The sequence below is a fragment of the Camelus ferus genome, chromosome 18 (assembly GCF_009834535.1).
Source record: "Camelus ferus isolate YT-003-E chromosome 18, BCGSAC_Cfer_1.0, whole genome shotgun sequence".
In the NCBI taxonomy this organism is placed as follows: Eukaryota; Metazoa; Chordata; class Mammalia; order Artiodactyla; family Camelidae; genus Camelus; species Camelus ferus.
The window spans coordinates 7,104,815-7,129,811 of NC_045713.1; the positions used below are offsets into that span (position 1 = coordinate 7,104,815).

Below are 24,997 nucleotides of genomic sequence, written 5' to 3' on the forward strand. Positions count from 1 at the left end.
GAGCAGACAGATTGGAGAGAGAAATAAAACTCGAGGGAAGACACTGCAGAGAGTTTAAGGTTTTAGAGGTTTTTTTTATCCTCCCCTATCTCTCAGCTCAGACTCGGAGCATCCTGAATCCCAGAACTGCATAACAGGCACAGAAGAAAAAACCCCAACAGAAACCCTCTTTTTCTGACCAGAAACCCAAGGCAGAGAACAGGAGAATCCCAGTTTCATTTGCAATCCCAGAAACCCTGCCCTGAGGCAAGGCCCAAAGCAGCACTCTCCTGGCACTAGTGGCAATCCAGCAGCAGCAGCAGCAGCAGACATGACCACCCCGACAGAGAAACTAGGAGGGAGGAAAAACCCTTCTCCCTCGCCAGGAACCGTGCTTTACTACTGTCTGTGCTCCTGAGGTTACTGGGCTGCTGGGTGCACAGTGGGAATACTGTACCAGGACACAGACTGCACATTTCCTCCTGACTCACATTCAGTGGCTTCATGTTGGCATTTGTAGTATCTGCACAGGCTGCCAGAGCAAAATACCACAGACAGGGTGGCTGAAAAACAGAAATTGACTTCTCACAGTGCTGGAGGTTGGGAAGCCCAAGGTCAAGGTGCTGACAAGGTGGGTTGCATTCTGAGGCCTCTTCCCTTGGCTGGTAGGCGGCTGCCATCTTGCTATGTGTTCGCATGGCCTCTGACTGCAGGCCCGTGGGGGAGACAGAGAGGGTGCTGTGGGCTCACTTCTGATGAGGACGCTAATCCTACTGGGCCAGGCCACTCTCCTCATGACTACATTTAACCTTAATTATTTCCTTAGGGGCCCATCTCCAAATACAGCCACACTGGGGATTAGGACTTCAACGTAAGAACTGCGGGGGTGGGAGGGTGGACACGTTCAATCCATACAATAATTTAGTTGATATCGTGGGAGTATTTACACATGAAAACTGGCAAATGCTCCTTTTCTGCAGGCTGTTTGGCGAACATTTACCAGCACAGCCCTGCTCTGAGGGGAAGTGCCGACAACCATCTCCTGGTCCCATCCCTGTAAGCTTCCTTTACTTCTCCCAGCTGGGAGCCCAGCAAGGTCAGGGTCAGGCTTTGCATCCCGGTTCTCAGCCCTCTGCTCTCATCTCCTAGAAGCTCTGTCAGCATTTGTCAGGTTGATCAGGACCCGATAAGCATGAAAAGGAGGCCGACAAGTGAGGAAGTCTCAGTCACACAACAGGTGAAACTTGCGAATAGGACAGAGGCAGGAACTACAGATGCAGGCTCTGGAGTCAGACTGCTGGGGCAAATGGCTTCCTTCCCCCGAACCTCAGCTTTCTCATCTGTAAAGTGGGGGTAATAACAGCACCTCCCCTGGAGGCTCCCAGTGAGGACAGAATGGGGTGACAGAGGACCCTGCACGCAGCCTGGAAAGCTACATGGATTTAAGGATCCCTCCTTTAAAGATCTCTCCTTCTTCCTATGAACCTGACTGCCCCACACACTCTGCCGGTGACAAGGACCCAAAGCTCCGTGAGCCAGTGCCCCAGCCATTCCTCAAGCATCTCCGTGTGCAGCAGGAAGACAGCACAGAAAAGGGAAGCCTTGGTTGTAAGTGTGGCCAGAGGGCTGCTGACGTTTGTCACTGCAAGGGGAAGTGGTTGGGAGCACGGGCTCTGGGCTCAGACCCACCACCACAGCATTTACACACAGTGTGGCCTCAGCTGAGGCTCATAATCTCACTTGGGAACTGAGTTTCTTCCCACGTAAAATGAGGATCCTGCCTACCTCCTGGGTTTATCAGGAGAATGCAGAGCTATTTTTAAATATAACCTGGCTTTGTTTTAATCAGGTGTGGTAAGACACACAGACGTGAAACTGACTGTTACGAAGGAAGCCGTTTATACTCACAATCGATAAAAACAAGATTCCAGGCACTCCACGCAGGGCTGTGCAGGGAGGCACCAGGCTCAGTCAGGAGGCAGAGGGTCGGGGAGACAGGGGAGGAGACTTTGTTGTGGGTTCTGTGAGAAAGGCAAGGCAGGGCAGAGCAGGCAGGTTTAGGATTGGCTGGTTTGAATAATGTCTGCGGACTCTGGGGATTAGCAGCCTCCTTAGTTGCCTGGCATCTGGCCCTGGGATGAATACAGCACAAGAATATGGAGAATAAGAGTCAGATAGAGGAGGTGGCTGGGAGTGGGGGCTCTGGACTGGTTGGTTTGCGTATGAAGGGTGAGCTCCTGGACATGTCCATTGTTGTCCCTAAGAATTGACAACCCTGGCAGGGGCAGTCTCTCCCTGGTCTGTGAGGTCCCCAGATATCAGAGCATCAAGAATACAGCAACTGAGAAAACATAGTCAATACAAGTGCGAAGCGCCCAGCACACAGTGAGTGGGAGACGTCATCCCGCCTGCTTCAGCACCAACTGTGGGGCCTGGGTCTCCCTCTACTGTTTCACACGGTGAGTCTTCTCTGCTCAGCTGGACTCTAATTCCTGGAGCCCTGGAGGGCTCACTGCACGTCTGCATCCAACCAGGGCAGGACAAGCTCTCCCTGAGCCCCCTCCCCCCAAAAAACAAGAGGAAGTAAACAGACGGCTGAGTCCGCAGAGGCCCACAGACAGTCCGTGGGAAAGAGCTGAGACCAAGACCTTGCCCCTCATTTCTCCTCCTTCCCCATCCTTCAGAGAGCCCTTTGTCATCTTCCTGTGCCTGTGAGCCCTGCCAAGTCTCAGGGGCCATGCTCACATCCCTCCTGCCTTTGTTTCCCAGACCTGGAGAAGCGGCCAGCTGAATGAAGCAGGATGAATGACCATCTCTGGGACGGGCTGTGGGAGGAAGGGGAAGTGAGGGGTGGGGGAGGGGCAGGCACTCGGGTAAGCACCAAGTTGACAAGGTGCACAGACCTGAGTGTGCTCCGCATCCAGATCTGGAGGGTGTTAGAGTAAGTGAGTGTCCTCTCTGAGCCTCGGTTTCTTCCTCTGTCAGGTGGGAGTAAAAACTCCTCCATCTCACAGGACTGCTGTGAAAAGGAAGTAACACACGGCAGGGTCCCAGTGCCAGTGGCCTTGCCCCAGGGCAGTGGTTCTCAAACTTCAGCAGTTCCGGCTGGGGCCTGAGAATCGGCGTTTCCCCTAAGTTGCTGCTGGTCAACACTGTGACACCCACTGTGACACCCGCGGGTGGTATGACTGGGTCACATGGTAGGTGTAGGTGTAACTTTTTAAGGAATGGCCAGAGCGGTTGTACCCTCTCACATTCCCACCAGCTGGGTGTGAGAGCTCCGGCTGTTCCACGTCCCTGTCAACAGTCAGTATGATTGGTCTACTGATTGCAGCCATTTAATGGATGTATGATGGTATCTTGCTGTGGCTTTCATTTGCATCTCCCTAGTGACTAATGATGTTCCACATCTTTTCGTGTGCTTGTTACCTATATATCTTCTTTGATGAAGTATCTATTCACATCTTTAGCTCATTTTTTTCATTGGAATTTTGTTTCCTTATTAGAGTTCATTGTATAGCATGGATATACAAGTCTGTTACATGATCTACAAATATTTTCTCCCAGGCTTGGTAGCATCTTTTGAAGAACAGAAGTTATTAATTCTGATGAACTCCAGTTTTTCAATATTTTCTTTTATGCGTCATGTTTTTGGTGCTGAATCTAAGAAACATTTGCCTAATCCAAGGTCACAAAGATTTTCTTCTATCTTCTTGAGTTATATAATTTTAAGACTTACATTTAGGCCTGTAAATCATTTTGAGTTCATTTTTTAATATAATGCAAGGTATGGAATAAAGTTCCTTTCTTTTGTATACAAACGTCAAATTGTTCCAGTAGCGCTGGTTTAAAAGACTATACTTTCTCCACGTAGTTGCCTTTGCATCTTTGTGGGAAATGAATTGATCATAAAAGTGTGGGTCTATTTCTGTGCCCTCTGTTCTGTCCCATTGACCTATTTGCCTACCTTGATGCCAATACGTCTTGACTACAGTACCTTTTAATGAGTCCTGAAGTCAGGCAGTGTAAATCCTCCAAAAATGTTCTTCAATTGCAAGTTTTTTGGGCTGTTTCAGGTATTTTGAATTTCGATAGGAATAGGGATTTTAGAATTGGCTTGTCAATTTCTACAAAGAAAACCTACTAGGATTTTTATTGAGATTATGTTAAATCTACATATTTTTGAAGGAAAATTGGGATCTTAACAATACTGAGTCTTCTCATGAAATCTCCATTTACTCATCTTTAATTTTTCTCAACAGTATCTCACATTTTCAGTGTTCAGATCTTGCACACTTCCCATCATATTTATTCCTACATATTTCATGTCTTTGATATTATTGTAGCTGGCCTTGTTTTCATTTCAGTTCCCGATTCTTTGTTGTTAGTATAGAGAAACACAGCTGAGTTTTGTGTACTGATCTCGTATCCTACAAATTTGCTTAACCCACTAATGGTTCTGGTAGCTTTTTTGTATGTTCCGTTGGATCTTCTACATAAACAACCGAGTCATCTGTGAATAAAGACAGTTTTTACTTCTTCCTTTCCAATCTAGATGCCTTTTGTCTCAATTATTGTACCTGCAGGGTTTTAATTTATAGAGACGACTTGAGTGATGACTCAGAAAGATTAATGCCATTGAAAGAAGATTTTTATTACTTATATTTCCCAGAGGCAGAAGGTACACTGGTGGTGGGGAAGCACCAGAGTCATTCAGGAGGCAGAAACAAGAATGAGGATGAAGAAAACACATTCTTTATTATGTTTTCTGCGGGAAAAGCAAGGCAGGACAGGGAGACAGTTTAGGATTGGCTAGTTTGAATAATTCTGGTAGGTTTGGACTATACACTCTGTCCTTAGTTGTCTGGTACCTGGCCCTGCGTTGACTTAGGGCAGGGGAAATATTGGCTTGATGTGTGAGGTAGATAAAGGAGATGGGTTAGAGTAAGGACCCTGGAGTGGTTGGTGTGCATATGAAGGGCATGCTCCCAGGACAGCCCTTTGCTGTCTCTAAGAATTAGCTGGTCCTGGGAGGGGCAGCAGCTCCTTGGGCCGTGAGGCCGCAGATGTCACAGCATCAAGAACACGGAAAATTAGAAAATACAGTTATTCCGATTAGCCCTGTGGTGAGTGCAAGCCAAACAGATAAATGCAGAATCTAAGAAAATATAGTTACAGAAATCTCATTTGTGTTTCTTGCCTTATTTCATGGGCTCGAACCTTCCAGCACAATGAATGCAGGTAGTGAGAACACACGTCTTTGCCTCATCCCCAATCTTGGGAGGGCAAGTAGGAGCAGGGTGGGGTGCCACGGAGGGGGAAGGGGCAGGGGCAGTGGTCGACATGGGAAGGGAATGGAAGTTGGGAGAAAGTGGGGAAGATGTAAGGAAGTGGTTCTCACAATGTGGTCCACGGCTGGTAGACCTCACTCTGTCCCTACTCTTAATCATACTGAATTGACTTCTCCCTTGTGGCCACCTGCTGAGCTAAAGGGCTCTCCTGAGGCTCTGCCCATCTTTGAATCACAAAACCCTAGGCCCTCGTCCTCCCAGAGGCCTCCTCTGTAAGTACAGCCACAGCTTCAGGCGGACTCCCAGGCCCTCCCATTCCTGGTGGGGGAAGGGAGGATGAACACGCCAGGGGCCACATACCTAATTCCTGAGCAGAAACCACACCTCACAATTCCTAGCGTTATGGGGACCTAACTGGGTCCAGGGGCCAGAACGTGACATAAGATGTCCAACTTGCATCTAGGGAGCCCTTACGTGGAAGCAGTGGGGCCTGAGGCCACCCGGACAGCAGGTACTCTGAAAATTACCAAAAGCCTGTTTTTGTTAATTATGTGCTGCCCAACGGAATGGGCAGTGATGCCCCCTGGTGGGGTCCAGCCACCTCCTTGGGTGGCCTGACAGTGGGGAGATTTTTCAGGTACGAAGCTAGTGGGGTAAGGCAGAAATGGAACCAGGTGTGACCCCACACACAGGGCAGGGACGCTCTGGAGGCCCTGCCAAGAAGCCAGCAGGTCCCTTGTCTCTCTTATGCCCACCTTTCTAGCTGTTACCAGTTCAGCACAAGCACCTTTCACAGCCCAGAGGGCTCCATGATATTAAGGCTCTGTGCCTCAGTTTTCCCCAAGGGTTAAAATGGAGGTAAGCATTCGTCCATCACAGAATGTTGTAAAGCTGAAAATAACAAACTGGATGTTTAAGGCCTGACTCAAACAAGAGGGTTCCATGAAAATGCAGAACCTCTCTTCTGGGAAGAGGGGTAAGAAAGGTAAATGCAGACAGAGGGCGGAGGGTGCCTGGGCCAACCATGGGAAATCATGGAAGAAAACTATTAAAATTAGGGGGAAACTGAGAAAAGGAGAAAGGAAGTCAGTCTGCTTGCTTCCACCTCCAGCACTGAGGCCACTTCCTCTGCTGAAATCGTGTCCTCCCCAACCTACCCCCACAGCCTGCTCTCAAGCCAATGCCAACCTCACCCTGGGGAGGGGGGAGCAGAGCCTCCTTCGCAGCCAGCCCCAAGGGTCACCAAAGGTCCCAGCCCCCATCCCTCAGCACCTCCACCACCAGTCCCAAGCTGGCAGTGGCCTCCATCAGACATGGTCCCAGGGACTGTCACCAGGATGACTCATGGCTGCTCTGAGCCTTCATCCCCTCTGTCCAGGGAAGGGTCTGGAGTAGCCAGGGTCTCACAGCTGTGGAGGGAATCCCCTGAGGAGCATTATTACAATACAGCCTCCTGGCGCTCACCCCCCACAGCTCTGCACTCAGAAGTTGAGGCCCAGAGACTCTGTGCAGCAACCAGGAGGAAGCATCCAGAAGGAGAAGGAGGCTCTGTGGGCTCAGCAAGACTGGAGCTCCAGTCCCGGCCCTGCCACTCCAGTCCTGGATGGGGGGCAAGACTTCTCTGAGCCCCTGTTTCCATGTGCAGAGAGAGGACAGAGGGCCCTGCAGAACCTGTCCTGCATCCGTGGGCGGAGGCGTGGCCCCCGGAAGGCCCACTCTCCGATGGGTGGGAAGGTGAGCCCAGTCTCACCCCGTAAACTCACTCGGGGAGGGTGTGCAACTGCACAAGGGGGCAGACCAGGGGGAGGGGCCTGGTGGGCCTTGGTTCTGCCTGGGGACTGCAGGGGAGACAGCAGGGGAGCCCCCGCCCAAAGGGAGAGGGACCAAGAGCCAGCCGGGTGCCCCTGGTGCCTGGGCTGGGGGCTGAGGCTCTGACCACCAGCGGCTCCCTCCTCCTCCTCCTCTCTGAGGGGCTGCAGCTGGGCAGGGACTCATGGCCGCCCACCTCCTGCCTGAGCCGGTCCTGCTGCCGCCCCTCCGCTGCGATGAGAGAGACTCTCAGAGAACCAGAGAAAAGGAGGGACAGACACCCAGAGACACAGCGACTGACTCCTAAGGAGGTGCCGAGGGGGTGCGGAGGCAGGGAGCTGGGCGGAGAGAGGAGCGGCCCCAGCTGGCCCAGGGCGGGACCGGGCCCCTCAGCGTGAAGCTGGGGGCTGGGAGGCCTAGACCACGCTCCCTGCGCGCTGACCACACGGAGGCCCTTTTGCAACATAGGAAAAGAAGAAGCCAGATTGATAAAGGAAGTGCCAGTCACTGCCGGGGTGGGCGGTTCAGGGAAGGCTCCCCCCAACCCCAGTCCTGAGGGAGCCTGACCTCGCCCTTCTGGTGCTGAGACTCCCCCCAGGTGGCCCCTCCACCGGCCTCCCCTTGGGCCTTGAGGTCTCTGCTTGTCTTCTCATCCCAGGAAGAGGGCAAGGCCATGGGTCTGGCCCTGCTGCTGCCCCTGCTGCTGCTGCTGCCCCTGCTGCTGCTGCTGCTGCCGCCGGCATCTTCGCAGGCTGGTGAGTGCCCAGGCCTGTCCTGCTCTGCCCAGGGCCTGGGGGCACCCCGGGGAGGTGCCGTGGCCGGGTGTCTGTAGAAGGGGTCTCCTGGGGTTGCCGGCCAGGCTCCCACCCCCAACAAAGGGCTGGTCCCACAGTGCTGGATGCCCCCAACCCCTCACGCTCCTCCCTACCCCGAGCCCGGAGAGGGGCACACCCAGGCCAGAGGGCCAGTCCTGCCACTGTCACACACCCGCCTGTAGGTGAGGGTGCCGGACTGTCTGGGGTCACCTTCTTCATCTCTCCTGGTGGCTTCAGAGTCTCTCCCTCTCCCTCGTTCCTCTAGGTCGCCAGGCAGAACACAGTCCAAACTATGACTTTGGGATGAACCAACCAAATTCTCTCTCAGCCCCCGAGGGCGGCTCCATCCACATCCCCTTCTCCTTCTATTACCCCTGGGACTTAGACAAGGTTCCCAACGTGAGAATATCCTGGAGATGGAAACACTTCCATGGGCAGTTCATCTACAACACAACTCCGCATTTCACTCATAAGAATTTCAAGAACCGGCTCTTCCTGAACTGGACAGAGGGTTGCAAGAACGGCTCCCTCCAGATCCGGAACCTGCGGATGCAGGACCAGGCCGTGTACTTCTGCCAGGTGAAGTTGAACACACGGCAATATGGCGAGAAGGTGTGGCAGTCCATTGAGGGGACCCAACTCATCATCACCCGGGGTGAGTCCAGCTGTCCTGTCTGAGGCTCTTGGAGGTCATTGGTGCCTCATTCCCTGGCCTGGTCTCCTTTTCCTGACTTTTCTATCAAAATCCTCTCTGCCCCTCAGATCCAGCCCCTCCACCAACCCCATGCCTCAGCACCTTCCTCGCCCCCAGCTGTCCTCCCTTCCTGCTCCAAGTTGGGGCTCCACCCTGCCCCTGGCCTTGCCCCACATCCTCCAGGTGACCTGACATCTTCAGGATGTGCCTGTCTCCCCTTTGTCATGTGTCCATGTGCGGAGCCCCACATACCCCATATCTGTGTCTCCCCACAGCCAGGAGCTCAGCCCAGCACACACAATAGGTACCCAATGGTGCCCTGAGGGGCTCTGTCTCCTGGCAACTCCCCATCACCTGTTTCTCAGTCTCCCCACTTCCTTCTCCTGCTCTGCTGCCCAGAACATGGCTCTCGGTGCTCCCACACCCCCCCACCCCCGTCCCATCTCTTTCCCACCTCCTCTTCCCCTGCCTCCACCCTCTTTACCCTCCTTGTCTCTCGCACCCTCCCCCCACCTCTCCTGTGTTGTTCTGGTCACATTGTCCCCGCTGTCCACTCTGAGCTTGCTCCTGGGTCCTGGTCATGAAGAGGTGGCAGCAGCAGCAGTAACGGCAGCTCCCGCTTGCTGTGCACTGCGTCCCGGCTGAACGACCTGGTGGCACCAGCCTCACTAACCTTCCCCACAACCCCCAGTAACAGTCGCTACTGCTGTCATCCTCCCGCTACAGGAAGGGAAACTGAGGCTGGCAGAGCAAACACCTGCTCAAAGTCACACCCGGTAGGGGTGGGATTTGGCTCCAATTTAACTCCAGAGCCTCCTCTCTTAACCATTAGCCGCTGGACCTCACTTACTGACCTGATCATCTTGTCTTGACCTATATTTAACCTAATAATGGACGTGTTGCATTAACACACCTTCCTCTCTTACTCAGTGAGGGGTAGGAATTTGAACCTCGGTGTATCTGTCTCCAGGGTTGGGGAGGAGGTCTCTCCCAGGCACAGGCAATAAGGCAATGTGTGGTCTGTAGATAAGGTTTTAGAAAACTAAAAATTAAAACTGTGTGCTCCTTATAATCACTTGGGCTGGCAATCCTACACAGTATCAGTGATGAGTTACTGCTCCCGGCCTGGAAGGACACGCTCTGTGTCTCCTCCTTGGAAAAACACTGCCTGTCTTGACCACCATGCTGTTTTTAGAGCAAATAGACAGTGGCTCACAACCTGAATTAACACAGCCTTAGATTAATATCTCTTGCCCCTCCTCCGTATTCCCTTAAATGGCCTCTTCAGAGACATTTTGGCTCTACTTAGATCATTCTTTTTCCTTTCCAAATTCCCTACTTTTCTCTCTATTCTTTATTTTTATTATGAATATGCAACATTCCCTTTTGAATGTTCAGTTTTTATAATTTAAATTGTAAAAGTAAGGCATAATTCTGGCCAAGATGCTGGGTTATATGCACTCCCTCCCAATATGTTCTAAAAAAGGGGGGATTTTTTTAAAGACAAAAATCCACAAGGACAAAAAATTTGTGAGCTAGGTGGACCAAATCAAAATTTGAGAAGCTGGAAACAGATAGACTAAAGTAACTGGTTCAGGAGCCCAGAGGAGTTAAATCCTAAGCCAGCAGAGGGGAAATCCAGAAAGAAAGTGATTTACACTGCAAAACCCCTTAAAGGGCCAGGGATGGGGACCGCCAGCTCCCCTGAAGGTGGGAGTGGAAGCAAATCATGATTGGAGATTAGCATAAGGTTTATGTTTATCATTTTACAAAATGAACTAGAATTGCATTATCTTCCATATTTCTCTCTGTTTTAGAAACTTCTGTCTGGGAATTATCTACTCCTTCAATTTTCACAAGAATTTATCCATTCAACCTCCTGAGCTTGAAATCTCTATGAAAGGTAGTTCTTTAATGGTGGTGTCCATTTCTTCTGTGTCTACCCTTTAGTTAAAGTTTACTATTTTGTAAGTTCATTCTTTTAAAATTTTCCTTGTTTCAGAAAATCATCCATTTCACAGAGGTTTTTAGGTTGATCAACCTGTAACTGAGCACACGCTCACTCATGACTTCAGCAGACTTTGTCTTTGTTACGTTGGCAGGAGTGGTTTCTATTTTCTTGCTTATTTTTCCTTGAATAACCACTTCCTGCATTTATTATTCCTTCTGTTGTTCTGTTTTCTTAAAACTTTGTTCTTATCTAAGCTTTCATTACTTTCAAACTATGTGTTTCCTTAGAGCTGGTTCCTCTCTGTTTTGGGTACTTTTTCTTTGGAAACTGAATATATATATATGTCTTCACATTTAAAATAATGAAAGTTTTTAATAATGTTAATTCAACTTTGCATGTAGCTTTAGTTTTGTGTGGTTTTTAACACTCATAAAAATCACTTTTATTTTATCTGACATGTTAGTGTGTATTTTTTCTTTGATTAAGTAATTTTAAAATTTTAAAGCTAAGTTGAGGGATAGTATTTTATTATTAATTTCTAGTAAGAGTGGACAGTGAATTTAGTCCACACTAACCCAAAGATTTATTGGTACTGGATTTTTTTTCACCTTTGGGTGAGTATTAGGTCAATTTTTAAATGGTCTATTAAAAGAAGGTAAAAATATGTTTATAGGACTTAAATATTAAGTTAACCTTAAAAATTCATTCCGGTGTACATTAGGTGCAGACAAATACTTTTTGAGTCCATTTATATGATGTACCTAGAATAGTCAAATTCATAGAGTCAGGAAGTACATTGGTAGATTCCAGGAGCCGGGGGTAGGGAAATGGGGAGTTAGTGCTTAATGGGGACAGTTTCAGCTTAGGAAGGTGAAAAAGTCAGGAGCTGGATGGTGGTGAGAGCTGCACAACAATGTGAATGTTTGGTGCCACTGAGCTGTACAGTTAAATATGTTTAAAATTGCATATTTTACGTTATGTGTCTTTTACCACAAAAAAAATTTTTTTTTAGTCCTGTAATTCAGTTATCCTCATTTGTAGGTGATGAAATGAGGTTCTGAGGTCACAGCACTGATCAGTGGTAAAGGCAGGATTTACACGGAATGATGTGGATTCTAAGCTTCCAACATTTCCCCTTGTTACTCCCCTCCTGGTGGAAGAGCTTCAGAGAGTTGCTCCCCACCCCCTATATTCCCCAAATTAGGGAACAAGATGTGCCAGCTTCCCAGACACCTCCAGTCCCCTAGGGGAGATCTGTGTATTTCTTATGTCTTCTCAGCCACCAGGACAACCACCTGGAGCCCCACCATCACCACTGCCACGACCACCCCTACGCCCACCATCACAGCTGACCTCTGGGTCCCAGAGGACAAAAGAAGTTCAGAGTCTTGGCCCCTGAGTATGGAAGCTATAATTGGATTGGCACTGGCCATTGCTGTGCTCAAAATCGCAATTTTGGGACTGATTGTGTACCTCAGGTGGACAAGAAGCAAAGGTACCCAGGACCCCTAGCCCCTCCCCATGATTCCCAGCTGGGCGTTTCGTAGACGCCCCCTGCATCAGAACTACCACAGGTGTCCATCAAAGATGCAGGTCCCTGCTGGCTGAGGGCTGGGCTTGGGAATCGACATTGTTGTGGCCTCCTCAGTGGCCTTCCTCAACTTCTGTTTCATGGGGAGGAAGGGTCTGCCCTGGGAAAAGGAAGGCGAGAGAAGAAGGGACAGGAAGTTGGCTCACTCAGCAAGCACTGTTTGGATGCCCATTTTCCAGGGCCTGGCTTGTAATTGGAGATGCAAAAGTAAATAAAGCACAGGCCTTGCTTTCAAGGACTGGGGGCCCAGGGGCAGGGGGTAGGGCTTGGGGAGCTGGGTGCAGGAGGAGGGACAGTGACTCAAGGGTTAATTTACTAATTTAGGAAGAGCTGTGGTATTGGGAGGAAGGAGGGCTAGTCAAGTCGGACTTCCCAGAGGAAGTGACTACAAAAAGTCTCGAAGAATGGAAAACAATTACCAGGCAAGCAGTGAGGCTGGTGTCTGGGTCACTGTCCTACCAGGCTAAGGAAACCATTCTGGGAAGTGAAAGTAGCTCAGGGTTGTGGAAGAGGCAAGAGATGAGAGAAGACCTTGTAAATCACACCCAAGAGCCTCTGACCCCAGAGGCAATGTGAAGCAGCGAAGAGGTAACCTCAGCTTGGCCTTCCAGATACACTGCTCTGTGGTGGAGGGGTGGGACATAGGCCAGGCTGGGGTCAGTCTAATGGATGTGTCAGTGCGGACAGAGGGAGAGAGCCAGATCCTGGAAAAGTTTAAGAGGGAAAACCAATAGGACTTGGTGATTGAACTGGTGTAGGGACGAGGGAGCAGGAATAAGTCCCATGTTTTCAACTTGGGTGACTAGGGCCACCAAGTATATTAGGAGACAGAGGAGATCAAACACCATGATTGGGAGAGGATGATGATTCTTTAGTTTGGGATAGTTTACATTTGAGACACCTGTGTGGCATCTGAGTATAGGTGTCCATCAGAAATTTGGATGTATGCATTTCATTGATTTGAAACTACTCTAAAGAAAATCTGCAACAGAAGATTAGCCCTATCAGATTAATTAAAGCACAGAGGTGAAGAGCACAGAATCAGAAATGTCTACTGCTGAATCCTGCTTCACTTCCTGGCTGGGAAAATTCTAGCACAATGATACCACTGCTCTATGCCTCAACTTACTCATCAACAAAATGGGAATAATAATAGCACTTCCCCGGGCACTTTCATAACAATTAAACTTAAGGTATTTGGAATAGATCCTGGTACAGAATAAGCACTATATCAGCATTAGCACTTATCATTCTTAAGCTACAAAAATTTAAATGATGCAATACTGGCATATAGTAGAGAAACATACAACACATAACAGATAAAGCAATGGAAGAAAAGAAAAACCCAAATACAGGCAGGATGAAAACAGACCCAAATATATAAGGGACTTTAGTAGGTTAAGAGGAAGCACTTCTAATCAATGGGGAAGGATAAGTAATTCAAGATATGGTGCTTTAACAATGGAGTAACATCTGAGAAAATAATGTTACCTCCTTACCTCATAATTTGCACAAAAATTAATTCCAGAGAGATCAAAGATTCAAATGACCCTAGTATTAGACAAAAGCATGTGAGACTATTTTATAACCATGGAAGAAAGATGAATCCTCCAAGTATGACATAAAACCCAAAAGCCATGAGTAAAAATATTGACAAATTCATACAAATTAAAAAAAATTCTGCACAGCAAAAACCACAGCTGTCTCCTGAGAATGAGGATGAGGGTCTGAGATGAAGAGAAAATGTGACCTAGTCACTGAGGAAATGCAAGATAGTATTTGAGGATCAACTCAGATGAGAAGCCATAGATGTATTAAAACATGAATGATTATGAGTTTTTTCAGCAATATAAACCATGCAGGTTTAGAAACCTTTTGGAATTATTGGTTGGAAATTGTGTTCAGCTGCTAGCATCAGAGGATAAAAGTAACGGTGGTTTAAACATCAGAGAATTAAAAAAAATTTTCCCTCATATAAAAGGATCTGGAGATAGATAGCAGAGGCCACTGTCCTGAGGCACTCAGGCTCCTACCTTTCTGCTCACTGTCCTGGATACTGGCTTCTATCCTGAAGACTGCCTCATGGTCCAAAATGGCTGCAAGGACTCCAGCCATTATTTCTGACTCCAAACAGGGATCAAGAACAAGGAGGAAAGGACAAAATGACTATGTCCTGGCTAACTGTCCTCCTTTTAAATAGCCTTCATGAAGTCCTACCCACAAATTCCCCTTATATCTTGTTGGCTATATTTAGTCATATGTCCCTCATCTATCTGTAGGGGGCACACTGCCATCCCAAATAAAATCAACATTCTGTAACTGAATACAAAAAAGTGAAAGGATATTGGGTGAGCAAATAGCATTCTCTGCTTAGGAACACACCCAGGATTGGAAATCTGTCAGCATAATGTGGCAGAAGGACAGGGGAACACAGGTCAAGGAGCCAGTGAGGGCACAAATGGAGAGGAGAGGGCTCAGGAGGGAGCCTGGATAACCTGAAAGAAAGTAGCTTATCAAGGGACAGGAGTTCAGTGAGGTCAAAGCACAGGTATAGAGGGATGATGACAAAGGAGAGCTGGAAGAAAAGAAAGTTGTAGCATAAAAATGACACTAGCACTTACTATGTCAGAGTTCTCAGTCCCAGTGATTAAAAAACAAAAACCAGTCCAGGATGCGGCTGAGTGGAGCAGGTCACTGGACTCTGGGGTGGGGAGTGAGTCCGCTGTGCTAAGGCTGTCCCTGTGGGTGACGGGACCTCCCAGGGCGGTGCTGGCTGGTGGAGAGGACGTGTATCAACCAGAGGCCAGATCCCCGGGAAATGCTGCTGCAGGACTTGAGGATGTGGAGGGAGAGGGCTGCAGGGAGACAGCACAGGTTCCAGTGGAAGGGGGCGGAAGGGACCGAGCTGCAGTGTCAACATGGATTCCAGGCACAAGGGTCACAAGGTGGGAGAAACAGTTGCCACTCAGAAGGTCAGCCCAAGAAGCTAGCTTGTCAGGGCAGGAGGGAGCAGTGGTGCCCGTGACAATGGCTGAGTGGGCCAGGACTCAGCAGGGGAAGGAGCAGGTTGGGGGATGCCCGGGAGTTCAAGGAAGGGAGAGAAAGCAGAGAGAAAGGTCAGGAGAGAGGGCAGGGTGAAGGGGTGCAGGGGGCAGAGAAGAGCTGCTGTCCTGATTGGTGTTGAGGATGACACAGGACAGGTGTGGGCAGGCCACCTGGGCACTGGCTCTGAGTCCCAAGTCCTTCCCAAGTGGGTTTCAGCACAGCTGCTTCCCAGCTGTGGTCTCTCCTAGGATGCACTCAGAGTGGGAGGGGGCAGAGAAGGCAGGGAGGAGATGTGCCTCTGTGGATGGCACACTGACAAGCTATTGGTCCCCCTACAGGTCTGCAGACTAAGGCCAGAACCCCAGCCAGGTGAGTGAGTGTCCTAGGGGTAGGGGGGTGAAGGTCACTGGTTTGGGAAACAGGACCTTTCTCTCCAGTCCACATCCTCACACGTCCCCTAACAGGTCAGGCTCTTCATTTCTTGAGGCTCCATCTCTTAAAAAATCTAGGACAGTTGACCAGCCCTTTGTCTTATTCTTTCCCAGAATGACTCCCTTTGTCTTTCTCTGGCACCCTCTTTCCTCCTTCTTTTGTCCCCATTTCTAAACTTTTCGTGCCATTCATCCTGGTTTCTCTCCACCTTGAATATTCTCCTTCTCAAACTCACATATCTTTTCCATGTTTTTTCCTCTTTCTCGCTCCCCCTCTAATCTGTTCTTTCCCCTGTGACATGGGGAAGGCCACCAGGATCCTCTGCCTCCAGCTCCTCTGCCCTTTGTCCTTTCTCAGAGCAGCCTGGTCCCCTCCCCTCTGGCCCCAGCTCCTCTTCCTTTCCTGACCTCTCTCCCTCCTCACCAACCACCTCTTTCCTTTCTCCATCCTTTCCTTCCACTTCCACACTTTTCCTCCTTGCAGCCCCGCCCTCTTTCCTCCCTCTCCCGACTCTTGCCAGCTGTCCTCCTCAAACCTCCCCAGGGTGGCATTTCCTCTGGGGACCAAGGCCTGAGCACTGCCCAGAGGACCTGAGAGTAGCTTCCATGTTTTCAGTCTCCAGTTTTAACGGAGGAGCTGCAGCAGAAAGGACAGGAACTCACCCTCCTATTTCTCCTCCCTATGTCCCTCCAGTAAGGCCACTTCTCTAGAACAATCCACCTCAGTCAGCACTCAGGGACAGGGCTACACCGCAAACTGCCCCTCAACCCTGTCCGGGCAGCCTCCTCCTGAGAGCCTCAAACCGTTGCCCTCATGTTCTGAGTATGTGCAGGCAGGTCACAGAGCTCCCTCTTGGACTTTCTCCTCTAGCTCTTGGACCTGACCTGTCTTCTGTATTAGCCTCCAACCTTAAGAGATGGGATTTTTTGGCCTCCATGAGCCCTCAGACCTCTCCCTACCACCTGAGGGGTCCTACCCAGGCCAGCTGTGCCCTGGGAGGCTACATGACAGCCATCCTTGTGATCAGAGACCACCAAGAGGGCAGGCCTGTTACCCACAGTGCGGATCTGTTTTGGGTCCTGATCTGTAGGCAAAGGTCCCTGGTGATGTCCAGGGTCTGGAAATGGCACATACCTACTGACCTTCCTCCTGCCCTGGGTTGGGAATGCTCAGATGTAAGTGCAGCCAATATATTCCAACAAAGTAGTTGGGTTTTTTTGAGAATCTGAAGAAAACAAGGGACCACAATAGATTTCACAGAGTATTCCCAGGGAATTTGAAGATAGGGCAATAAAAGTACCCAAACTGAAATACAAGAGAGAAAGAACAGAGCTTGCAAGAGCTGTTGGTCAACATCCAAAGGTCTAACATACTGGTAACTAGAATCCCAGAAGGAAAAGAGAGAGAAGAGTGCAGAGGAAATACTTGAAGAGATAACGGCTAAAAGTTTTCCAAAAACAATTTTTAAAATATCAACCCACAGCTCCAAGAAGTTCAGAAAATTCCAAGAGAACACACACATGCTAAACACATAATTTTTAAACTAATGACAACAAAAGAGAAAGAGAAAAATCTTCTGTATACACACACACACACACATCTCACATTTTCTTTATCCATTCACCTGTTAATGAACATTTAGGTTGTTTCCATATCTTGGCTATTGTGGATGATGCTACAATGAACATGGGAGTGTAGCTGCCTCTCTGACATACTGACTTCATTTCATTTGGATACCCAGAAGTGGGACCAGGATGATATGGTAGCTCTGTTTAATTTTTTGTGTAAACTACACACTGTTTTCTATAATATAATTTACATTCCCACTAATAGTCATACACAAAGGCTCCCTTTTCTCTACAATCTCACCAACACCTGTTTGTCCGACAATCCTAACAGGTGTGAAGTGTTGCTTCGTTGTGGTTTTGACTTGCATGTCCCTGATAACTAGTGATCTTGAGCACATTTTCACATGCCTGTTGACCATTTGCATATCTTCTTTGGAAAAATGTCTATTCATGTCCTTTACCAATATTTAAATTGGGTTATTTGTTTCTTTGCTATACAAGTTTCTTACATTTTTTAGATATTAACCAATCATTAGATATATGGTTTGTAAATATTTTCTGCCACTCTGTAGGTTACCTTTTCATTTTGTTGATTATTTCCTCTGCTGTGAAGAAGCTTTTAGTTTGAGGTAGTCCCACTTGTTTTTTATTTTGTTGCCTTTGCTTTTGATGTCATATCCAAAAAATCAACCAAGAGCATGTCAAAGAGCTTTTTCCCTGTTTTCTTCTAGGAGTCTCTGGTTTCAGGTCTTACATTTAAGTCTTTAATCTGTTCCATGTTAACTTTTGTGTATGGTATAATGGTCCAATTTCACTTTTACACGTGGATATCCAGTTTTCCCAACACTATGTGGTTATTCATAAAACTGAATATTACACATGTGAAAATGAATGAATTACAGCTACCTACAATAAATGAGTAATTCTCAGGATAATAATACTGAGTGAAAAAAGTATAGAAGAATACTTATGATATGATTTCACTTACGTAAAGTTTAAAACATACAAAAACAATCATGCTGCATAACTGCAAATCTATATGGTAAGACTACAAAAAAATTCAACCAAATGATAAACACTCCTTTCAAGATAGTGGTTTCCTCTGAGGGGCCAGGAGAGAGATGGGATTTGAGAAAAACAAAGAAGACTTCAAAGTAATGACAAGTATTTTTCTTAAACTGAGTGGTGAGCATACAGGTGTTTGTTGCATTACTGTTCTCTGCACCTTTTATTTTAAAACTTTTCTTGTAACTACTTAATTTTTAACCAAAACGAAAAACTTTTTCAGACTATTCATGGTGCATGAGGAGAAAGAGAAGCCCACAAAGGAGACTCAAAAGGAGTGGGCAGGGAGATTAAGTGGGGAACAGAAAGCCAAGGAGCCATGCAAGTTTCAAGAAGGAAGGTCAAGTGTTCCTGGTGGTCAAATAAAATGAGCACTAAGTGTCCTCTGGATTTGGTGATTACGTCAGTGAGCAGCATCATCCAGAGCCCTTTCAGTGGAGGCGGCAGGGTGGGAGGCAGACTGAGCAGAGCACTGAATAGAAATTGATGAAGAGGAATCAGCAAGGATATAAAGAAAATGTCTGGTCGGGGTGGGGAGGGACCACCCCTCTTCTGGAGGTGAGCGTGGATTTTTCTGGTAAGATGGCTTGAAGCAGCAATAGCTGGGACAATGGTCCTTTCTTTTTCCAAGTGCTGCCCCCTTCTGGAAGTGAGGGGGAATGGTGTGGTGTGATTGATAGGTGCTTTGGGGAATGGCAGGCTTAAAGGATTGAATTTAAGATCCACCTAATTGAGGGGGAGGGTATGGCTTAGTGGCAGAGTTTGTGCTTAGCATGCACAATGCCCTGGGTTAATAAACCTAATTACCTCCTCCCCCAAAACAAACAAAAAGACCCACCTAGTACTGGAGAAGGGCAACTTTTAGCATCACCAATTCATGCACACACTCATCGTGGCAGATTGCAGCAGGAGAAAAAAAAAGCTGTAGACTCTTTGCAGCATCTTTTCTCAAAAGGGAGAGGGTATTTCCTCATCCCCGCATCTGGGCTAGCCTTCTGACGTGCTCTGATCAAAAGAATTTGGTGTAACGGATATTGTGCAATTTCTGAGCCTAGACCTCATGGCCTTGCAGCTTCCAGCTCTAGTGCTGGGAACGCTTCTGCTACCGTGTGAACAAGCCCCAGCTAGCCTATTGGAGACGGACAGACCATGTGGACAGAGGCCCCAGTCATCCCACCAATTCTACCTGAGGCACCGGATGCGTGAGAGAGGCCATTCCAGACCATTCAGCTCCAGCCAAGGCAGTTCAAATGAATCAGAAAATTCTAAGAAATAATGTCTGTGGTTTCAAGCCACTAGATTTTGGGGTGGTTTGTTATACAATAAAAGCTAATTGATACATCATCCATTTATTCGTTCTTTTGACAATTTTTAAAGCATATTCATGACTATCTGGTTATTTTCAGTCATTAACCTTTTGTCTCAGTTTGTGTGTTGCTAGCAAGCTTAGGGCCAAATGTACTGTTCAGCTTCAGTGAGTGTCCTGATAAAATTCCCAAATTCCTAGTAAAATTACCTCCTTCTACCTGGTTTCTAATCCCTCTTTTAATCTTTATTTTAATTATAGTATGTTGTATTCATATCTCTATGGCAGCCACTTGGAGCCTTTTGTGAAAACAGGCACAGTGAAAGTCATGACTGGTATCCTCCTACCTGAACTCCAGCTTTCAGCCCCTCACCATGTCTTCATTCTTATTAGACATTTGTTTCTCCAGGAATGTGACCGACAAAGCTCTCCTTTGGTGCCTTTCTCTGGTCCAGAGCCAGATGGTAGCCAAGAGAAGGAGCAGCTTGGGTGAGTAAATCCGCGATGGCTTCCGGTAGAAGCTGGCCGACCTAGAGGGTTATATCCACAATTGGGATTAGCCTCTCCCTATAGAGTCTGGAAGCCAGCCTTCATGTGGCATTTACCAGCTCATTTCACTCAACTTCCCCATTGATCACAAGAGGATGGGTATAGTGCACTGCACCTGGCACAGAGTAAACACTCAAAAAATATTAGCTCTTTCTAGTATCTAGCCTTTTGTTTTGCCCTTTTTATAGCCTTGTCCCCATGGCCCCCATGCTGCCCTGGACTCCTGGCCCCCCAAACCCTCTGGCTTCTATCACTGTGATGTGGGGTACTTGCTGTGTCTGGCCACTCCTCCACAGAGTCCTGGGCTGCCCGCCTGGCTACGTGGTCCATATAATGAGGGACTCCATGTTTTAACAGTGGTGGGAGTATCCATGTAACACCATGACCTGTCAGCGGCTGGGATGGGAGAGGGCAGGACACCTGGGGCCTCTTGTTGAAAGAGGTGAACAGGGAGGGCTTTGAGAGACACCCCTTAGTTTGCAAAGTGGATGGGATGCTGGAACTTCAGAGGATGGGATAGACACCTAAGTCTTGGACAAGGAGTTAGAGCTGGGCCACAGGTAACAGATGCCCAAGCAGATTTTTTTTAATAGCATGCACTTATTTCGTGGCATTTATAGACAAAACACCAAACTCTAGAGCATTTGGAGAAGCATTTTGCATAGTTTCTGCTCTCAAAGGGAACAGTGGGGAGAGGATATTTCCAGAAAACTAAAATGACGAACATCAGGCATTATCTAATGCTAAGTGAATAATATAGAGAACGCATTACCAGAGTTTAAAGGGTTGGAAAAATCAGAGGTTTTCTGTAGGAGATGAGAGAGCCTGGATGGTTGGGATGGGGAGAAGGATGAGAGGACCTGGGGGGAGAGCAGGATCACAGGCCTGCAGAAGAGGAGGAGGGGGCTAGTTTGTCTGGAAGGCAGCAGGCAGTCCAGCCCAACTGCAGCGGAGAGTTGTTCTTGGAGAACTGGGCAAGGAAGTTTGGGTTACGGGTGACATGCAGTGAAGATCTTTGAGTAGAGGAAACTAATCAAATATGTCAAGTTTTCCTAAAGAGTTTTCACAAAAAAAAGAAGCTTGAGAGAAATTTCTAAGAGTAGTCACTCTGGGCCCGATCTCCTAATGTCTTAAGTACTGTTTTCCCTGTTATCAGCCCTCTCCACACGCTGTCCACACTGCCTGTCTCATTTCTACCTGTGTATGCATTCACCCTGTAAAGGACTGAAAACACAGACAAAGCAGCTTAGGCAGGAAGCAGCTAACTAGCCCAAGAGATTGCTGAGTTAAGCAGTGAATCTAGCTTTTCATCAGGTCCGTTTCTCTCCAAGCACACTTCTGCCCCCTGCTGTTCAGTCTCATTCTCAGTCCCCACTGGGTGTTCCCAGCAGCAGGTGGCTCTTCCAACAAGGGGGCAAGATGACCCATCCTCCCATGTCAGTCTTGCAGGAAAGAATGAGACTTTTTCCCCCTAGCTCCAGCAAAAACCCTACGATTACCAAGTCTGGACCAGCTTAAACTGGACCGTACATCCTGGAGACAATCAGTATGGCCAAAGGGGTGTGTTGCTCTGGATGACCAGGCCTGAGTCATGGGCAGAATACCAATGTTCTAGAAAGTAAGTCCAGGCTGGAATTTTGTCTGTACAAGTTGATAGTGCATAGCTCTAAACAACCCATCCCCTCCTCTCGTCCTCCGAACAGCCCTGAAGCCAGAAGATCTACATGCCACATATTAGACGGGGTCCCCGAGGGTGGACACTACTCAGGGCATGGTGCTGCACTGGTGGACACAACTGGCCCCTGCACTCCCTCCACATACAAGTGGTCCCACTATACCCAGTGGCCTGGGAACTGGGGTGACGAACCAGGAATCCTCACAACATGGTGGTGCTGGGCCTGGGCACCCACTTCACCACCTTCCCTCCGTCCATCTTTGTGCAACGACTGGCTGGGAGCCGGGCCACTATGGCTGCACTGCTGGCCTGGGAGCCGCACACTCTTGTGGTCATCAAACTGGCCAACACTGGCTACCGTGTACAGCACCTACTGGTTCATCTGCCAGCTAAACCCGCTCCTCTGAGCTGCCTTTGCTGATCTCCACGTGGCCTTTGTGGAGGCCCACAAAATGACCTTTAGTTTGGCCCTGCCCAACAGCATCTACCCAGGGAGGCATCGTCCACAAGGTGGACTTTCTCCTTTCCTGCGTCTGCCCCTCCTTAGCTTTTCTGCTGGTCCTAGGGCCGTGGAGGGAGGGCTTGGGCACTGGGACACAGCCCTAGCAGGACTTCTGGGACCAGCAATTTCTCTCACCAGGAAAACTGCAATGGCTTCCTATCTAGCCCAGCCCATTCTATTGTTGCTCCCCTTCTCGACTCAGAACAAGACTGATTACTTTAAAACATAAATGAGACCAGGTCATCAGCCCAGTCTTCTGTGCCGGTATAAATCCAAAGCCTTCTATCTGAGTACAAATCCAAACCCCTCACCATGGTCTGCGCGGCCCTGCATGATGCTGCTGCCTAACTCTGAAACCTTGTTTATTGCCAGTCTTGCCCAGTGCTCAACACTCCAACCCCGTGGTCTTCCTGCTGCTCAAGCAGGTCAAGCAGTCCTGCCTCACGGCCTTTATACCTGCTGTTCCCATCACTGGAATCCTCATCCTTGTATGGCTGGCTTTTTCTCATTCATTCTCATTCAGTTCTCTGATCAAACATCACCTCCTCAGAGGCTTTTCCTGACCACTCTTCCCCCGCCAGCACTCTATCCCCTTCTCGCCCAGTTTCTTTTTCATATCACTAACCAGAACCTGAAATTATTTGATTTACTATTATTATTGTTGTTTACCTGTCTCCTCAATAGAATGTAATCTCCAAAGGGGACAGGGAGTTTGTCTAGCTACTCACTGCTGTATTTCCTTGACCTAGAGTTGTGCTTGAGACATTGCAGGTCTATCAAGTATTCACTGAATGAACGAATGAATAAAAGTCAGATGACTGAGATGTTACTTCTCTGCTCTACACCTTCTTTCAGCAACCTACACCCTGAGAAACAGGTGATCTATCAGCCAAAGTGTCCCCCCTGTTGCAGTTGCTGGATTATATTAGCAATGATTAGCATCACAAATGTTTCACATTTCCATTAGAGCAGTATGGTTTTCAATGCAGTTTCCTACTTTTTTATTTTGGAAGACTCCCCCAAGAACATTCTCCTGTTTTACTAATGAAGCGCCAAGAGATGGCACACAGCTGAGCCAGTCCTTGGTCCCAGTTTGGTCATAGAAACAGTGATATTGGTGTCTACAGTGGCAAAAGCACTGTCCTCCCTGGAAAACTGGCTTCCTGGAAAGGCTGTAAGTGACCAACCCTGACTCCTCTCTGACACGTCCTCTCCGTGTCCCGAATGTCCGTTCCTTGGCTGGGGTTGGGGCAGGGGGGAGGGGGTTCCCGGACAGAAATCCAGGGAAGACCAAGGTTCATTGGTGCACTGGGGGCTCCTCGTCGCCGACCAGGAGTTCAGGACGGCTGTTCCCCAGACCCTTTGTCTCTGGCTGCGAGGCTTCTCTGATCACCCTAAAGGGGGCCCCGTGACCAGGAACGATCACGTCGGCAGCGCCTAGGACCCTCTTCCGGCTATGCTCCTGGGTCACCGGGTCTTCGCTCAGCGCCTGCCACGAGTCCTCGTCCCCATCACGTTCAAACACATCGCCCACTATCATTACGGTACCTAGGGCGGTGCCAGCCACCACCACGCTCACGTCCCGCTGACCACCATGGCCCGGCGTGGCCCACACCTCGAGCCCCGGCCCCAACCGCAGGGGATGCTCTTCACGCAGGCCGTGGGGGAGGTAGCGGCCCCCGGGGAGGCAGAAGTCGTGCGAGACCAGCAGAGCCGCCCCGGGAAACAGCCCCAGGTTCCCGATGTGGTCCGAGTGTCCGTGGGTCCCCACCACCAGAGTCACGTCTCCTGGAGCCACGCCCTGCCCCGCCAGGGCCCTCAGGAGCGCCTCCCGTGCCCAGGGGCCCGCGGTGTCCACGAGAATGGGGCCACGGGCCGCCTCCTCCAGGGCGGTCTTCGCCTCACAGCCCTCGGGCGGGGGCTCCCGGTGGCTGGAGGCCAAGCCCCAGGCCTGGGGCAAGACAAGAGTCACGGAGCCGTCTGCGCGCACAGCGTCGCCAACCCCCTCCGGCTCGGCGTAGCCCTGCAGCAGAACCACCACAGAGTAGGGGTCGCCGGGCACCAGCACTGGGGACTCCCCGCGCAGCGGCTCGGTGCGCACTAGACCGCTCATAGCCGGAGAGGGACGAGCTGGGGAAAGGAAGTAGGGCTGTGGGAGACTGTCCGCTCCCTTCGGGTTCCCACACTCGTCTGGCCTTCGTCAGGTGGTACCTTCCAAGTTTCAGTCCTGCCACCCGCCCTCGCACCCCTAAGTCGGCATCGCCCTCAACTCCCTTCGGAAAATGGTATCGCCCAACCTTCACTTCGGTGAGAACCCGCCCATCACTCAGCGTCTTCGGCCCCGGCCCGGCTAGCGTGCCAGAGCCTCACCCACCACCCTCCAGGGAGACCTTTATTATTTCCCTCACTCTAACCCGGGGCTGCTCTCTACCTTGGACCTAGTTTTATCGCCTCTCTTAGGTCTTGCTCGCTCTGAGTGAAGAAGAGACACCAGAAAAGAGAGTGAGTTTGTCCTCTGCGAGCTACCGTAACCCAAGTATGGCGGCCCAGCAGGCGTCACGCACTGAACGTAATTCCGATGCGTTTCCAGACATGCGCAGACAGGGGCTGCGCAGACCCAGGCCTGAAAACGGTCCTCAGCCCGCTGGTCCCTGGCAGCCTCCTGGGGCTGCAAAATTACAAAGCAGCATTAGCTTCTAAACAGGACGGCAGCCAATGGTCCTAT

At 49.2% G+C, this 24,997-nt stretch overlaps 2 protein-coding genes across 5 annotated transcripts; one reads left to right on the top strand and one right to left on the bottom strand.

Moving 5' to 3' along the window:
- Positions 1-7,504: 7,504 nt before the first annotated feature.
- Positions 7,505-19,578, top strand: LOC102512916 (paired immunoglobulin-like type 2 receptor beta). 4 transcript variants are annotated; one of them, XM_032459738.1, is made up of 5 exons: positions 7,505-7,834; positions 8,160-8,549; positions 11,819-12,034; positions 15,514-15,544; positions 19,296-19,490. In XM_032459738.1, the coding sequence occupies exons 1-5, from the start codon at positions 7,753-7,755 to the stop codon at positions 19,351-19,353; spliced, it is 777 nt and encodes a 258-aa protein (XP_032315629.1). In that variant the 5' UTR covers positions 7,505-7,752; the 3' UTR covers positions 19,354-19,490. The 4 variants fall into 4 exon arrangements, with proteins under 4 accessions (XP_032315629.1, XP_032315630.1, XP_032315631.1 ...); XM_032459739.1 differs by having other exon boundaries at positions 19,313-19,445; XM_032459740.1 differs by lacking the exon at positions 15,514-15,544 and having other exon boundaries at positions 19,313-19,490.
- Positions 19,579-23,246: 3,668 nt separating this feature from the next.
- On the bottom strand, positions 23,247-24,943 carry MBLAC1 (metallo-beta-lactamase domain containing 1). The gene is made up of 2 exons (XM_032459737.1): positions 24,704-24,943; positions 23,247-24,402 (listed from the first exon to the last, which is right to left on the bottom strand). The coding sequence occupies exon 2, from the start codon at positions 24,383-24,385 to the stop codon at positions 23,570-23,572; it is 816 nt and encodes a 271-aa protein (XP_032315628.1). The 5' UTR covers positions 24,386-24,402; positions 24,704-24,943; the 3' UTR covers positions 23,247-23,569.
- Between the last annotated feature and the right edge of the window lie 54 nt (positions 24,944-24,997).

What these genes read in the sequence shown, in the direction of transcription:
- LOC102512916 (XM_032459738.1), top strand. Translation starts at nt 7,753, where the DNA reads ATGGGTCTGGCCCTGCTGCTGCCCCTGCTGCTGCTGCTGCCCCTGCTG. An exon ending in CAGGTGGACAAGAAGCAAAG is followed by an intron (nt 12,035 to 15,513) that starts GTACCCAGGACC and finishes GTCCCCCTACAG; the next exon opens with GTCTGCAGACTAAGGCCAGA. An exon ending in AAGGCCAGAACCCCAGCCAG is followed by an intron (nt 15,545 to 19,295) that starts GTGAGTGAGTGT and finishes TTCTGAGCCTAG; the next exon opens with ACCTCATGGCCTTGCAGCTT.
- MBLAC1 (XM_032459737.1), bottom strand. Translation starts at nt 24,385, where the DNA reads ATGAGCGGTCTAGTGCGCACCGAGCCGCTGCGCGGGGAGTCCCCAGTG.